Below are 15,326 nucleotides of genomic sequence, written 5' to 3'. Positions count from 1 at the left end.
TATTTTAATGTGCTAATCACAGTAGTAGTTATACATATTCTTTGGTTGATCACATCACATATTTGGGTTGCCATCACCTTTCCCCTAACTAGGGACCTTTTATTATTGCACATCGATGGTATGTGTATAATTCAAGTCCTTTTATATTCACTATTATTCTTTTTAGCGCTGCACTTTATTGCTTGTTTGGTGGAGATGGAGGGTTTGCTACATGTGCCAGCTGCTTTCTATATTCATTCCTTGTGCTCACTATTTATTTTATCACTATATAGAGTAAGTGCTGTATTAGTTGGGGGTGGTAAATACAGACCCACAAAAGCATAAATCACATTGGCAATAGAGACATGTAGTAACAACTACATGTCTCTGGGATCAGTTTTGATGTCCAGTATCTGAAATGGAAGCAACCTGTGCAACAAAACACTCACCCCTCTAGAGTAACTGGAATAAGTTGCATGATAGCGGAAGGCTACCTGGACCTCTTGAGACCTAGTGTATTAGACCCCAAAAGATGGGTCACAATTGGGGGAATTGTTCCGGAGACAATTGAAAACCAGAGAACTCTTGAGTTTAAACTCCATACATTCAATGAAACAATAGAGAGCTTATCCAAGATCTAACAGTTGGACTATGAAAGGAAGGAGAAATAGGAGGCAGTATGCTCCAGAATTCTGAAGCTGGAAGTTGAAGACGGGTCTGACACAAAGGACAGGCCAGCCCCACCTACACAACCTAGTATCAACCAATAAACTTTGCATGAGTAGGACCAAGCCAAAAAGAAACACTTTTTGGTATTGTAACAGTGGAAAAAACACTAAAAAACGTAACCAAGTCAGCAATGGCTGATCACCCCCCCCACCCCCCCTCCCACACACAAAAATGCATATATCCCATAACAAGCCCAAGGACAACAAAAAACCTGGGCCTCATTAATAAAATCATTACTAAAACACACCTGTGCAACCTGAAGGGATCAGACCCGCAACCCCCCACCACTCCTCACTGGGGGTCACATGGGCAAGGTAAATTTAAAATAAATAAAAGCGTCACATTCAGTGGTGCTGGAGTAAAGTCACAATAACAGACAATCTTACACTTGGGTAGAATCGGGGGCACTAACTTGGGAGTCTGTAGCAAAAATAGAACAACGGCCGCCAAGGAGGAGAGGGCCAAAGTCAAATGACAAGCATCCAGTATAGAATAGACAGCACTGCCCCCCCCCCCAGAAAGAGCCCAATCCTCAATGGATGGCATAACAAGGCAGAGATCACCAGTAGGCAACATGAAGTAGTCAGCATAATCAAACACTGAGGTAGATAACTTGGTATCAGCATGGTAGCATAATCAGCCCTGCGGGGGCAATGGTTCCAACCAGGCTGCAGCATCTTTAGGATTAGTGAAGAAGTGGACTGTCAATAGATCACCCGGAGTTTAGCAGGGAACAGCATGCTGTATTTAATACCCTTGGCTCTCAGGGCAGCCCTGACAGCATCAAAAGACTTATGGAGCTTCTGGGTTTCCACTGTGTAGTCCAAGAATAGTATTAAATGACCATTAAGGTGGGAAAGTTCCCCGGTCACTCGAGCAGAACGCAGAATTTCATCCCAGTCCCTGAAGTTCCGGAGCCGCAAAATGAAGGTGCAAAATGGGGCCCCTGTGGATAAGGTTGCGCTGGCATGCGGTGGGCCCACATCTCCAAATCTCGCCACAGTCGTGGCAAATTGAGCAATAATAGCAGTCTCTATGATTCTGTGATCAAGTCTTTGGGTCTCTGGGTGGTCTGCACTCTCCAGAACTCAGTTTGGGAGGTCAGAATATTACCCCTTTCAAACCAACCTCTGTTGGCATTACTACAGATAGTTCTCCTATGTCACCTCCTCTCCATGAACAGACATGCTTCTGGGGAGAGGGCCAGTTACAGGACGCACAATGAGATTGTTATGGCATGATGAGAGGGTTTAGAACTTAGAGTTTGCCACAACCATCACTGTAGCATATGCCATAACCATATCACCATATGTTTCATTGTTACTAGCCCCACCCACGACTCCACCCGTGATGGGGGTCATCTTTGCTCTGGGCACCAGATGGCCTTATCCTGGCACTGCCTACATGGCTAGTCTCCTGGTTCATGACATCTATATTGCCCACAGGTGTGTGAATTGTCCAGTTTAGATTTTTTTCTCTTCTCAATAGAGAGTCAATTGAAAAGACAGGTTATATGCAAGCACAAAGTTAGGTTAATTTAAACATTCCGTAAAGCGAAAGAAAAGGAGCAAAAGTCCATAGCTGCAAGAGCATGCAATTTATGCCACAAGCAGAATTATAAATAGGTCTTTTACTTGAAGACTTTTTTTGGGTTGCATAATCTCCATCTGGTTTAGACAGCCACTGTACCACATAATTCTTCTTTAATGGATCAGTTGAATTTCCTAAAACAAAGAGCAATTTCTTGTTAAATATTTACATTAAACAGTTTTCAGACTTTTTATGTCAAATAACTTCATATTATAACAGCAGTTCACCAGTTTCCTATCACTTTATCATTATATCTTCACTGCTACTTCACAGGTAAATGCTGCTGCTATGAATATCGATGCTAACCATATCTACTCTATGTATAACTGAGAAACTGACAGGCTGCTATTCAATTCTCTATGGTAAATGCTGCTGCTTTGAATATCCATGCTAATCATATCCACAGTATGGCTGAGAAACTGATACTCTGTTAATCAATGTTCTATGGTAAATGCCTTCAAAGAATTTTAAGGCTCCATGCACACTAGCTTATTATGCAGCTCCTAGCAGCTACTTATGAATGTTTTTTTTTCTACCCCTAGAAGCAAATCCTATGAGAAACTGTGGTAGGCTAGAAGTGTTTTTCAAACCTCATCCTCTAGGAGAAGACAAAAGCGATTTTCCAGCAGAAAAAAACGTGAATGCTCCTAAACGCTGGTTCCAGCAATTTTTTTTGTCAGTGAATAGCTGGTTGTCAAGGAGCGGGCTGGCAAGACGACGGATGACTCAACAGCCATCAGTGGGGTTCCCTGCTGACAGCTGAGTGTAAACAAAAATATTGTCAAATAAAATAAAGTTTCTTTCTCCTATTTTTATCCACGCAATGCAGCCAGTATGTCTGTTGGTTTTTAACAGAAAAGCTCTTTTACAGGGATGAGACAACCCATTTAGCACTGACAGAGGTGCTTAAAATTATCAGCTTTTATTTATGTAAAACCTTTATCCAAAAAGGAAAAAACTGTGTGCTGTAACTGATTATAAACTATTAGCCGGAGTTTTCCTTCAATTTGTTAGTGTATTTAATTCTACTAGTACATCTAACACTCCCTTCCCCCCAGCCTTACAATGCTGCACTGTGTCCTGTGATTTAAAATGCTGCCCTGTGCTCATTCATCCAGAGTAGGGGCAATCTCATACAGGAGGTGTGTTACTCCTCAGAACACTAGGGGAAAACAGAGGCAAAATAACCTAAAAAAAGAAGATCAATACAGCCTCCACATCTAACTATTGGTAAGCTCCAATATATTACATTTTTGGTTTTGAGTTAAATACTTCTTTAACCATTTCTCTACCGGTCTATGGCCAGATGGCGGCCGGAAAAATCCTTCAGAGTTCCGGGTGAACGCCATATGGCGTCCTTCCGGCCATGCGCAGTTTGCGCACCTGCGGAGCCACGCAGTGGCGCGATCTGTCACCGCCCGTGTACCTTGGACACGGCCGATGACAGATCTGAGTACCGGCCCCGTTGCTGGTACCATGTGACCTGCTGTGACCAATCACAGCAGGTCACATGACAGTTGTATACAGTGGATGGCTTCATTCATGCCTCCAGTGTATACTAGTGTGCCTAGCTGTGAATGGTCACAGCAATCACATGCACAAGCTGGGCTAATCACAGCCCAGCTGTGTCATATGATTAGCCTTGGCCAAATCACAGCTAAGCACAAAAAAAAAAAAAAAAAGCCCTGAATGAATCAAAGTAATTCTTTGCTATAAGCAAATTGTGTAAATCTTAAAAAAAAGAAAAAAAAAGTAAAAAAAAAAAAAATTAAAAAAATTAAATTTTTTTTTTCATATGGTCACCAGTCAGTGTCCCTGATCACCGCCATGCCAGTTATATGATGACACTGTACTGCACTGATGACAGTATGTAAAAAAAATAGTGAAAATCATTTTTTTAATTTTTTAATTTTCCGAAAAATTCTGACAAAAGAAATACAACTTCAAAAAACTTGCCATTCCTCTTATGAAGTACGTCGGACTGTCTACTTTGCAAAAAGGGGTCATTTGGGGGATATCTTTACTGTTCTAACATTCTTGGACCTCAAGAAATTATATTGGCTGTCAATACTTCAGGATTGATCAATTTTCAGATCTATACCTGTTTGTGAACTCTATAACTTTCCTACAAAAGAAAACACATCCTAATTTGGGTTATTTTCACCAAAGACATGTAGCAAAATACATCTTGGCCTAAATTTATGAAGAACAATTATTTATTTGCAAACTTTTATAACAGAAACAAAGAAAAACGTGTTTTTTTTTCAAAATTTTCGGTCTTTTTTTTGTTAATTTAGAAAAAAAAAAACCCCAGTGGTGATTAAATACCACCAAAAGAAAGCTCTAGTTGTGTGAAGAAAATGATAAAATTTTAGTTTGGGTACAATGTTGTATGACCGCGCAATTGTCATTCAAAAAGTGTGACACCGCTGAAACCTGAAAAATGGCCTGGGCAGGAAGGAGGTAAAAGTGCCCGGTATGGAAATGGTTAACATGCTCATTATTGTTTGCTTGGGTTTTTTTTTTTAATATTGAATCTCTTTTTTTATATCATTTTCTTACAACAACTCAGCATATCACAATAAAAAAAATAGTTCTACACATATCACAAAAAACTTCATGCCCCCAAACGAAAATGGGAAAAGAAAAAACATAAAAACAAAAAAACACCCCACCTCGAACCCTCCTTCCTCTAGGACCCCACCTTCTCTCATTCCCTAATCTTTCCCAGGTAGCCAACTTCATTACAATCTCATAATATCCGTGCCCTAGTCCATTCTCAATTTCCTATGCCCAGCATATCCATATACCTCTTTAATTTCTTAAACTCCACCCATTTCTCCCAGGTAGCATTATATTTCTCTACCAAATCTTCTCCTGTATATATCGTTTCTTCATTAGAATGTACCTTGTCAATTTTTAATACCCATACTTGCAGGCTCAGATTTTTTTGTGTTCACCAACAACTGGGGATCAAATTTTTTGCTTCATTTATTAAATACGGTACCTGAGATATGTTATATTGTGCTATTGGTTTCTCTGTGTAATAAAACAGACATCTCCAGGGCTCAACTGGAATCTGCTCACTTGTTATTTCATATATTGCCCTGGTAATTTCCTCCCAGAAATCTTGTATTTTTGTGCATTCCCACCATAGGTGTGCAAAGGTTCCTGGCGAATGACATCCCTTCCCCCATTGTTCTGATTTCCCAAGGTAAGGCGACAACACAAGTTCCTTTTCTTTTACCAATATATTTTAAACTTTTGACATGCTATGCTGAATACTATCAACCTACAACTTCTCTATTAACCTAATATTATCTTTTCCCCGTAGTGGTTCTGGCAGTGTCTGTGCAAAGTGTCTGTGTGTATCTACCCAATTTTTACCTTAATTGAGAAAAAGTACATAAACATGCTCAATAATGTTACCAGTTAATGTTAACAGCCCAACTTCATCCCAAGTTAACCTCATCTTTTGACCTAACACATTGTACCCACAGTTCCACCCACTCCAGTGGTAACACCCTTGATCTTATAGTCAACCATCCTGCACCCCTTGCAACCCTACCAACATGCTCTTTCATCTCTCTGATCACAACATTATATATTTTAACATATGTCCTTGTCTTCAACAACTATCCCTCCAAGCAGAAAACAATTACTGGTACAAACCTTTACCACTTTAACAACAAACGTTGAGTGTTTTTTGTGTTGGACTGAGCACTTTATGTTTACAATTACTTTGTTTGAGTGCACTAATTTATATCAATGCCATATTCCAGATTGTCCATAAGGCAAATATACTGTATTATTTATGGGACTCTTTTTTTATGAAGGGTAGCGCACCGAGTATATGACAAACATTACCCTTAACAGTTTTATATTCAAACTTGTTTTGGTAGCAGCACTCACTAGTGCAACAATAGCACTTATTGGTTTTCACTAAGTGCAAATAATTTTTTAAAATGTCACAACTAATGCTCACCAATAATAAGAAAATCAGCTTTATCCAGTGTGTTGTACACTTAAAACCCAAAGGATCACTGAACATTGATAAAATCATATCGCACTAAGGGAGTACCCATCCACTACCATGCAGCCCCTCTGTGTCCATGACTATAACCTTAACATGGGAGGGGTGGACTTCAAAGAACAGAAGTTGAAGCCGTACTTAGTTTCCCAAAAAGCCAGACTAATACAAAAAAAGAGTCTATTTATTTATTTCAATTGGCTCTTGTGATTTTGTGATTTACAAAGCAACTGTATTAAGTGGATCCTTCCTAAAATTCCAGGAAGAGATTTTCACGACCTTTTTGTATCCAGAAGGTGCTGTGGCCCAAACCCCCACCACATCTTGCTTGACAGAGTAAAAAGAGTAAAACCCCCACCACATCTTGCTTGACAGAGGGACCCTAATTTACTAAGAATTGAGTCTACCAGCAGATGCTGAACATTCAGGCAGACTCAATTCAAACAATCTAGTCTTATGAAAGGCGTCTAGCAAACTCATTGAAAAGCGTCTAATTGTAGACTCTTTCCTGTTAGTAAATGTGGAATCGTGTCTGGCACATTTTAAGGTGCAAATATGTTCGTTAGGTGGCGCACAACCACAGGCTTTGTTGGCGTTTTTCTGTTTGCATATGAGAATACTTAAAATTTAAAGTAAAAGTACACCTATATATATATATTTTTTTTTTGGTTGCTGTTTCTCCATAATGATCAGACAACTAATGCATTTACTAATGAATGTCATACATTCTATTTTCAAATGTCAAACATTTTCACACTTATATCTTAAATAATTGGAAATGTCTAGTTCTAATTTCCCAATATAATTATATATCTTCCTTCTCTTTAATCATGTAACTATTCTATGTTAAAGTAATGGTGCAGCGCTATAAATGCATGTTATCAATCATAAACACATGTAAAATCAAAAACATGCAAATAAGTACCACACGTGCCATTCATATGCATTCTCTGAGTTGGTACTCTCACACGAAGGACATTCCATTATTCGGGAATGATTATATGAACTTTTTTAGCACCATTTACCAGTTTACATAATTATTGCACTTATTTGCACTTTTTTTATTTTACATGTGTTTATGATTGATAACATGCATTTATAGCGCTACACTATTACTGTAACATATTTCTATTCTGGGACTGTTGCCAATACCCTGAGTGCTAGCTGCTACCTTCATATCTATACCTAGATTTATATTTATCTTGTGTAATACCATTCTAGTAGTCTATATAATTTTACCAGCGCATGCTTTATCATTATTTTTAAACAATGTAACTATTCTACATTGCAGCTCAAACTCTGTCTCCCTCAGTGGCCTAGTGGTTACAACTCAGAACTTACAGCACATGGGTCATGGGTTCTAATCCCAGTGATGGCTGCATCTGTCTGCATCTCAGTTTGCATGCTTTCTCTGCATGGGTGTTTTTCTGCCAACACTTCAAAGACATGCTGTTAGGTTAATTGGGCCTGGTATATGTCTGAGTTTCTGGTCTTATGCAGGCCATAGATGGGTCACAAACCAGCTGTTTTTTTAAAATGAAAAATCGATTGTTCAATAAAAAAATTGGCCGATTTTCATCCCGTCTACGGCCGGCATTTTTACTTCTTTCCCTTGCAGAGAGCTCCGCTATTATATTTTACATGAAAAGTCTTGTGGTTGCAACAATGTATCCATTTGTATCCTTTACGGATACAGATGGTTTTATTCGGATACAAATAGATACATTGTTGCAACCGCAAGACTTTTCATGTAAAATATAATAGCGGACTGGAATTCTTCTTTTTCTTCTTCTTGCAGGACACGGCTCATGCTCATATTTTTATCGGTAAAACGATCGCCGATTTGCCCATCATTGCCAGGAAAATCGGACGATAGTATAAATCGTCTGCGTCCTGTTCTTCTGACAAGTTTGAAACTTTCAATTTTCCTTCTGTTTATATTTCATTACAACTTTATCTTCTCTAAGGCTACGTTCACACTAGCTTTGTCAGCAGGCATCAGACAGGTGTTTGGGAAGTGTTTTTTACGCTTCTCAAATGCCTATGAAAATTCTGCACATGGCAGCACACAGTGCTGTTCACACTGAAGCGTTAGCATTGCGTCACGGCAAAACTGGCACCTCATGTTGAGTCAGGAGTTGAAGCCTCCCATTCAAGTCTATGGTGCTGCTCCACAAATGCCTGGCAGACATTTGCGGTGTGGTTGCGAGGCATTTTCGGAGCGTTAATACCATTTAACTTCATTACAGGCATTTGTGGCGCAGTTTTAATGCTTGGGAAATGCTTATCACATGCCTCAAAACCGCACATAGGGCGTTTCGGGAGCATTTGAGGAGCATTAAAAACGCTTCCCAAACACCTGTCAAACACTATAGGGCCATTTGGCAAGAGTTAGAAATAAAGCCAAGTGTGAACGAGCGCTTAAACCTCTCTCCTTATACAACTTGACCCCCTCCCCCACCATCACCTGTTCCATCTGCCAATCTATGTATCCCCACCCCACTCTTTTTATTTAACTATTTATTTACTGATCAAGTTAATGTGTCTCATTTCCTATCACCTCCAGCTCAGATCTTGCATTATTATAGGATTCCTGATTGTATCTCACCACTAATCTGATTGAATTCACAATTCCTGGTCAGTCCTGTTCTCTGACCTATAATAACCTTTAGGGTCAGTTCACACTACATGTGTTTCAGTTGCTTTTTTTGCATCCAAAATGCACAGAAAGAAGGTTATATGGTTGTCAATGTCATAGTTCACATCAGCAGTTCCAGTGTGTTGCAGGTGCTGTCAAAAAAGGCGAACAGGCTGCATTGTTTATGCACAGAACTGTACTGGAACGCGGTAAAATGCCCTGGAACGCACTAAAACGCACATATCCTTAATTAATTTTTTTCCCCTATTTTTCTTAAATTTAACTGGAATGCATAAAAAAATGCACTGGAACACGTCAAAAATGCATCCAAAATGCACTGGAACACGCTAAACATGCATCAAAAAAGTGCATGCAAAAACATCTGGAACACATCTAGACTGTTTCTATAGTGTGAACTGACCCTTAGGACTTGTTCACACCATTTGTGGTGCAGAAACGCATGCAAGAGCATGTTTTTTCCAGCACAGCAAAGAAATGCAATGCCCTTTGCAGATGTGCGCAGGTACCATGGTGAAAACTTAATTGCACCTCCACATGTCTAGTAAACACATTCACAGCCACCAAAATGCATGGCACCACACTACTGTGCAGTTAGGTGCAACACACTTTTAAAATAATATGCCTGCAGTATTTTTGCATGTTCCCACACGTTAGGCAGCCCATTGAAATTAATGAGCTGAGGAAAAAAAAAGAAAAAATTCCCCATTCACACAAGTCCTCTGGCCTGTACAGCATGGATGAGGGGGTTGTTCATGTGGCTAGAGCCACCTGTTACACTATGGGGACACAGCAGCTGTATGAACACAGGTTTTAATCTGACAGGTGTGAAGGCGTGGGGAAGTGGCCCTGAATGCTCACTGTCTGTGTTCAGGACTGTACACCTACACCCATATGCTTGTCAAATTATGACCTGCAGCATTTCCATAGTGTAACATAGGTTACCTGCAAACGGCGATAGCCACAAAAACAAACCACTGTTTACCACTCTACAGGCCACAGCACCCATGAGCCCCAAAACCTTAATTACACCTCAATTACACACACAGCTTTATTTATGAACTCAGTACAGTTTTAGCATTTAGATTTCACAGGAATATGGTTGGGATTATGTCCATTAATAATGTTTTTAGTGTATTTTTACCATAAATATAATTTGGATATTTTCTCTGGCGGTGGGGGGCTGTCAGGTATGCTGTACGGAGCCCCGTGATATCTAACAGTGGCCCTGGGTGTATGCTTGTGTCTGTGCCACCTGTATAGTTAGGAAGAACCCTGAACGTCTGCTATATACCGCAATGGATCTAGGAATTGGACATGTTTTCAAATGAAAATACAATTATTAGTAATGTTTCCCCAGCAAATGAGGATCAGCTCCTCGGTGGAGAACAGCGATCTCGCCATGTCCAGATGTGGTCTGGAATTCCACAAAAGAACAATTCACAAAACTAAAAAATAGACCACTAAACCCTCCTAAGTACACTCCCATCCACTAAGACTCCCCACTACCACTTCCGGGTGTGTGCAAACGTCCTTCCCCAAATGTCATGACGTATATCCGGTATGACAGCTGCTCTAGCACCTCCTCCAACAGCCGTCTTTGCATTTATTTGAGCACCATAGCAATTTTACATGCGGCTCCATTGTGTATATGACATTTGCAAATATATGTTTGCAGTTCTATTGTGGATTTGGCATTGTTGACTGTATGCTTGTAGCTATACTGTGTATATGACATTGGCAAATATATATTTGCTGGTAAAGGCCCAAAGTCAACATAATTTGGGGGCCCAATTTATTACTGTTAAGAGGATTGTAGAAAAATAGCTAGATGGACATTGAACACGACCTATTCATTGGTACATAACATGGTCTTGTGGTGTAATAGGGGGCTTTTGGTTTGTTAGTTTGGACATACTTGCATATGTGCGCTCTAACAAGGAAGATTTGGGCATATTATATAGCTAGCAAAAATAAGTGTTAAGCGGTGCTAGTACATTTATTTATGGTACTTATATAGCGCTGTCAATTTATGCAGTGCTTTACATATATATGTTGTAAATTCACATCAGTCCCTAACCCTCAAGGGGCATACAATCTAAAGGTCCCTAACTTACATTCATACATATACTAGGGCCAATTTTGACAGTATCCAATTAACCTACCAGCATGTCTTTAGAGTGTGGGAGGAAACCGGAGTACCCGGAGAAACACCACACAGACACAGGGAGAACATGCAAACTCCAGGCAGGAGGTGCCATGGCTGGGATTTGAACCAACAACCCTAGTACTGCCAGGCGGAAGTACTACCCATTTAGCCACTGTGCTACATTCAACTAGAACATGAAATAATCCCCCCAAAAAATACATAGTACAAATATTTATTGATCAAATACACATTCCACATTTATTTGGACAGCAACAAGTAGGTACATTTAATTTCTTGGTTAAAAAAAAAAGCAGGATTGATGTTGCTAAAATGGTCCTGCTCATAAGAGCTTACAATCTAAAATATTATACTTCTAATGAACTGTGCTTTCACAGGTTACAGCAGGAAACAAACAGTTAATATAAATCACATATTAGGCTTGGCTATCCACAAAACAAGCTGCAGATCAAAATATCAATATAAAAATACATACGTGCCAAAATAACACCTCCCACCTCCCCAAATCCCCCACACATACATTTCTCACCATGTTTGTCTGAAAACTGCATTTCAGTCTACATAAAGCAAACTTGGAAGAGCAGAGCAATGGACATGTGTTAGGATTACAATGCAAAGATAATAAACACACAATCATTGTACAATAACACACAAACACACCTTCGAAGGAAGAACATGCAAAACATATACAGCCCACATCAAAACACAGCATGAGTGTGGCCTGGGGCAATTCACCACAATATCTCTTCCTCCCCAAACCACCACAGAAAAGGATTTGCAGAAATAATGTGCCTGTACAAGGAAAAATCACCCACTACTGCATCTCTTTATATAAGGTGGGCCACACCCACCACTGTCATTCATTTGGTCAGAGAAAGTGTTTGCACCTGATTAATTCTCTTCCCACCTGCGTTAACCCTTGGTATACAGGCCCCACAAATCAGAGTCAGAAAGAAAACCACAGTGAAGTGTACCTGTGCAGCATACAACAGAACATTGAACAGGGATGTAAAAGGGAACCCTATTGGCAATATTTCTTGGCCCTATGGGCACAATTTACTCCAAATTATCACATGAGTTAAGGCAGTCACATGACCACATCTCGCATGCAATACTGAAAATGTCAATTCACTTTTGCTAGTATGTGGCATTTCCCATAAATTGGAAAAACACTCAGGAAATCAAACATAAAAAGGCCTTACACCCCGGTCACATCAAAGCCGATTTAGAAATTGTGCGACGTACAGTGAAGTGGCCAATGTCCTTGCAATTTGCAAGACATCTGACACAGATATCTATGCAAATCGCCACAAAAATAGTACATGTACTACTTTAGAAATCAGTGTCGGAAACGCACCCATGTGACTGCTCTAATAGCAGACAATAGAGTGTGACTTGGCATACGATTTGCAAGTCATATGTCATGCAAATCACATGCCAAGTCGCATTCAATGTGACCGCTATTAGAGCGTTCATATTGGTGTGGTTCAAACTTGGTTGGAGCCGCAACAATTTCTAAAGTAATGAATACACTACTTTTCATGTGTTTTGCAGAGATATCTGTGTAAGATGTCTTGCAAATCGCACTTTAAATCAGCATCTCCCCCGACTTTGAAATCATGTGACTTCACTGTAAGTCACACGATGTGACTGTAGTGTAAATAACACCACTTAGAAATCTGCTTTAATGTGATCGGGTGGCCCCCAGTAACATTGTTTGTGATTTGGCATGCAGTTGGCATGACAGGCGACTTGCAAATCGTAGACCAAGTCGCACCCTATTGTCCACTGTAGGCTCTGTTCACATCCAATTGGATTGTGAACTCATGCAACTTCACTGTAAGTTGGGCAATTGCCACATCGGATTAGATGTGACAGAGTTATTAGCCCCCAGTAACATTGTGTGCAATTTGCCATGCAAATGGCAAGTTGCTGGCCATGCCAATCACATGACAAGTCGCATCCAGGGTGTACAATTTCAGGTGCAATTTGTGAATTGACATTGTACTTGATATCGGATATAATGAATGTGAATGTGAATGTATTAACATACGCAATTTGTTTGTTGAACTTACGATTTCAAAGGTAGTTCTTGTCGAACTTTTGGGCCATTTAGTAGCAATTTCACATCTAGACTCCAATACAAATTACAATGCTAAACACAATTGAAATCACGACTAGTTTGAAAGCACAATTTTCAATTGCATATAGTGTGAATGAAGCAGGTAAATCAACAAAGGAAATAAATCTTTGAAGGCATGCAGTACCTGCCTGCTCGGATAAGGGTCTGCTATGCATTTGGGGGAAAATCCACGCCAGTATTTGTAACAATTTTGATGTGTGGATTCCCCACCCAAGCCTTTTCTCTCTCTCTCACTCTTCTGTATGTCTCTCTTTATCACTCTTCAGTATGTATCTCTTGCTCACTCTTCTGTATGTCTCTCTTTATCACTCTTCAGTATGTATCTCTCTCTTCTCTCTCTCACTCTTCTGTATGTATCTCTTGCTCACTCTTCTCTCAGCTCTTTGCTTGACAAATCCTTCACAAAAGGGGGTGGAGTGTAAACCAGCATTATCAAATCTATTAGTAGTCCAGGCCCTTATCTCATCCCATTGTATGACATTCACATTAGGTGCAGCTTTAAAGGTGTTTCAACAGACAAGGCCTCATTCTAATTCACATTCTAGGGATCATTTGCCAGAACATCTATTTGAAGACAGCCACACAGGGAGATCATGTTACTTTCTTGCCATCGTTGGGATTCAAACCAACAACCCTAGAGCTGTGAGGCAGCAGTGCTAACCACTAATCCACAGAGCTGCAATACTAAGCCACCCTGTATTTCTGTGTTGTGAATCAACATTAAGTCCCTGGGCAAGGTCAGTGTAACTAGCCAGATATCTCAAATGTGACACAAATGTTGTGCTATGTTGCCAATTCTGATGTATGTTGGTTCTATGTATCCCAATACAAAGGATTGCAATACTAATACAGGTGTACCTCGGTTTACCAACGCCTCGGGGAATGTCATATTTGGTGTACAAATGCCAAACCATTAAAATTAATTGGTCGGTTTACAAATGTTCGAATAATTTGGTTCACAATACTAAGTGTATGTCGGTGCTGATTTTTCAATGCTAATGGCGTGTCTATTTTTGTCCTTCACTATAGTTCACAAGCTTAGCTGTCACTTTCCCCAAAGTTACAGAAAAATTTCTTCATTTTAATTAACTAAAAGTCAACCTTGTTACCTTTAAGGAAATAAACTCAAACAAAACTTTCTCTTTGAGCCGGGGGAAGTGACAGCTGAATTTCTGAGCTATAGTGAAGACCAAAAAAGCCAGAATTACATTTAAAAACCAGCACCATAATAAAAAAAAACAGCGTGGGGTCCTCCCTCCCATCCATACCAAGCCATTCGGGTCTGGTATGGATATTAAGGGGTAACTCCATGCCGAAATTTAAAAAAAAACAGCGTGGGGTTCCCCCCAAATTCCATACCAGACCCTTATCCGAGCATGCAGCCCAGCAGGTCAGGTAAGGGGGGGGGATGAGCGAGCACCCCCCCGATCCATACCAGGCCACATGCCCTCAACATGGGGGGGTGCTTTGGAGCAGGGGGGCTACACCCCAAGCACCTTGTCCCATGACAAGGGCCTCTTTCCCACAACCCTGGCCGGTGGTTGTGGGGGTCTGCGGGCGGGGGGCTTATCAGAATCTGGAAGCCCCCTTTAACAAGGGGGCCCCCAGATCCCACCCCCCCACGTCACCCTGGCTCACTGCATAAGGCTGGTGAGCCTCCGTCGGAAGCGTAACGTTTTTTTTTCTTTTTTCGGCTCGCTGGCGCCTGACACCGTGATTGACGTTGGATCTACTTCGGGGGACATTGTTTTATTAAAGGACTTGTCAAAGACCATGTCCTGTGGTTTTTTACACTACACTTTGTTTTTTTGTGAATTAGTAGCGGGACCATGTACCGCATACTCATTCATGTAGGGGGGGGCCGGGATCTGGGGGCCCCCTTGTTAAAGGGGGCTTCCAGATTCTGATAAGCCCCCCGCTCGCAGACCCCCACAACCAACGGCCAGGGTTGTGGGGAAGAGGCCCTTGTCCCCATCAACATGGGGACAAGGTGCTTTGGGGGGGAGCCCCCCTGCCCCAAAGCACCCCCCCA

General features: G+C 40.7%; 1 protein-coding gene across 1 annotated transcript in view; it reads right to left on the bottom strand.

Moving 5' to 3' along the window:
• The window catches only part of LOC149440032 (A disintegrin and metalloproteinase with thrombospondin motifs 2-like), a 987,780-nt gene that overhangs the window by 158,197 nt on the left and 814,257 nt on the right, over nt 1-15,326 (bottom strand). The window contains exon 15 of the mRNA XM_089659016.1: nt 2,343-2,432. Within this exon, the coding sequence (XP_089515142.1) occupies nt 2,343-2,432 (90 nt within the window). The remainder of the gene's footprint in view (nt 1-2,342; nt 2,433-15,326) is intronic.

Source organism: Staurois parvus, unplaced genomic scaffold (genome assembly GCF_062004578.1).
Source record: "Staurois parvus isolate SC_StPar_1 unplaced genomic scaffold, SC_StPar_1.0 ptg001129l, whole genome shotgun sequence".
NCBI lineage: Eukaryota > Metazoa > Chordata > Amphibia > Anura > Ranidae > Staurois > Staurois parvus.
Note: the sequence above shows the minus strand (reverse complement) of the source record. Positions and strands in the feature narration are given on the sequence as shown.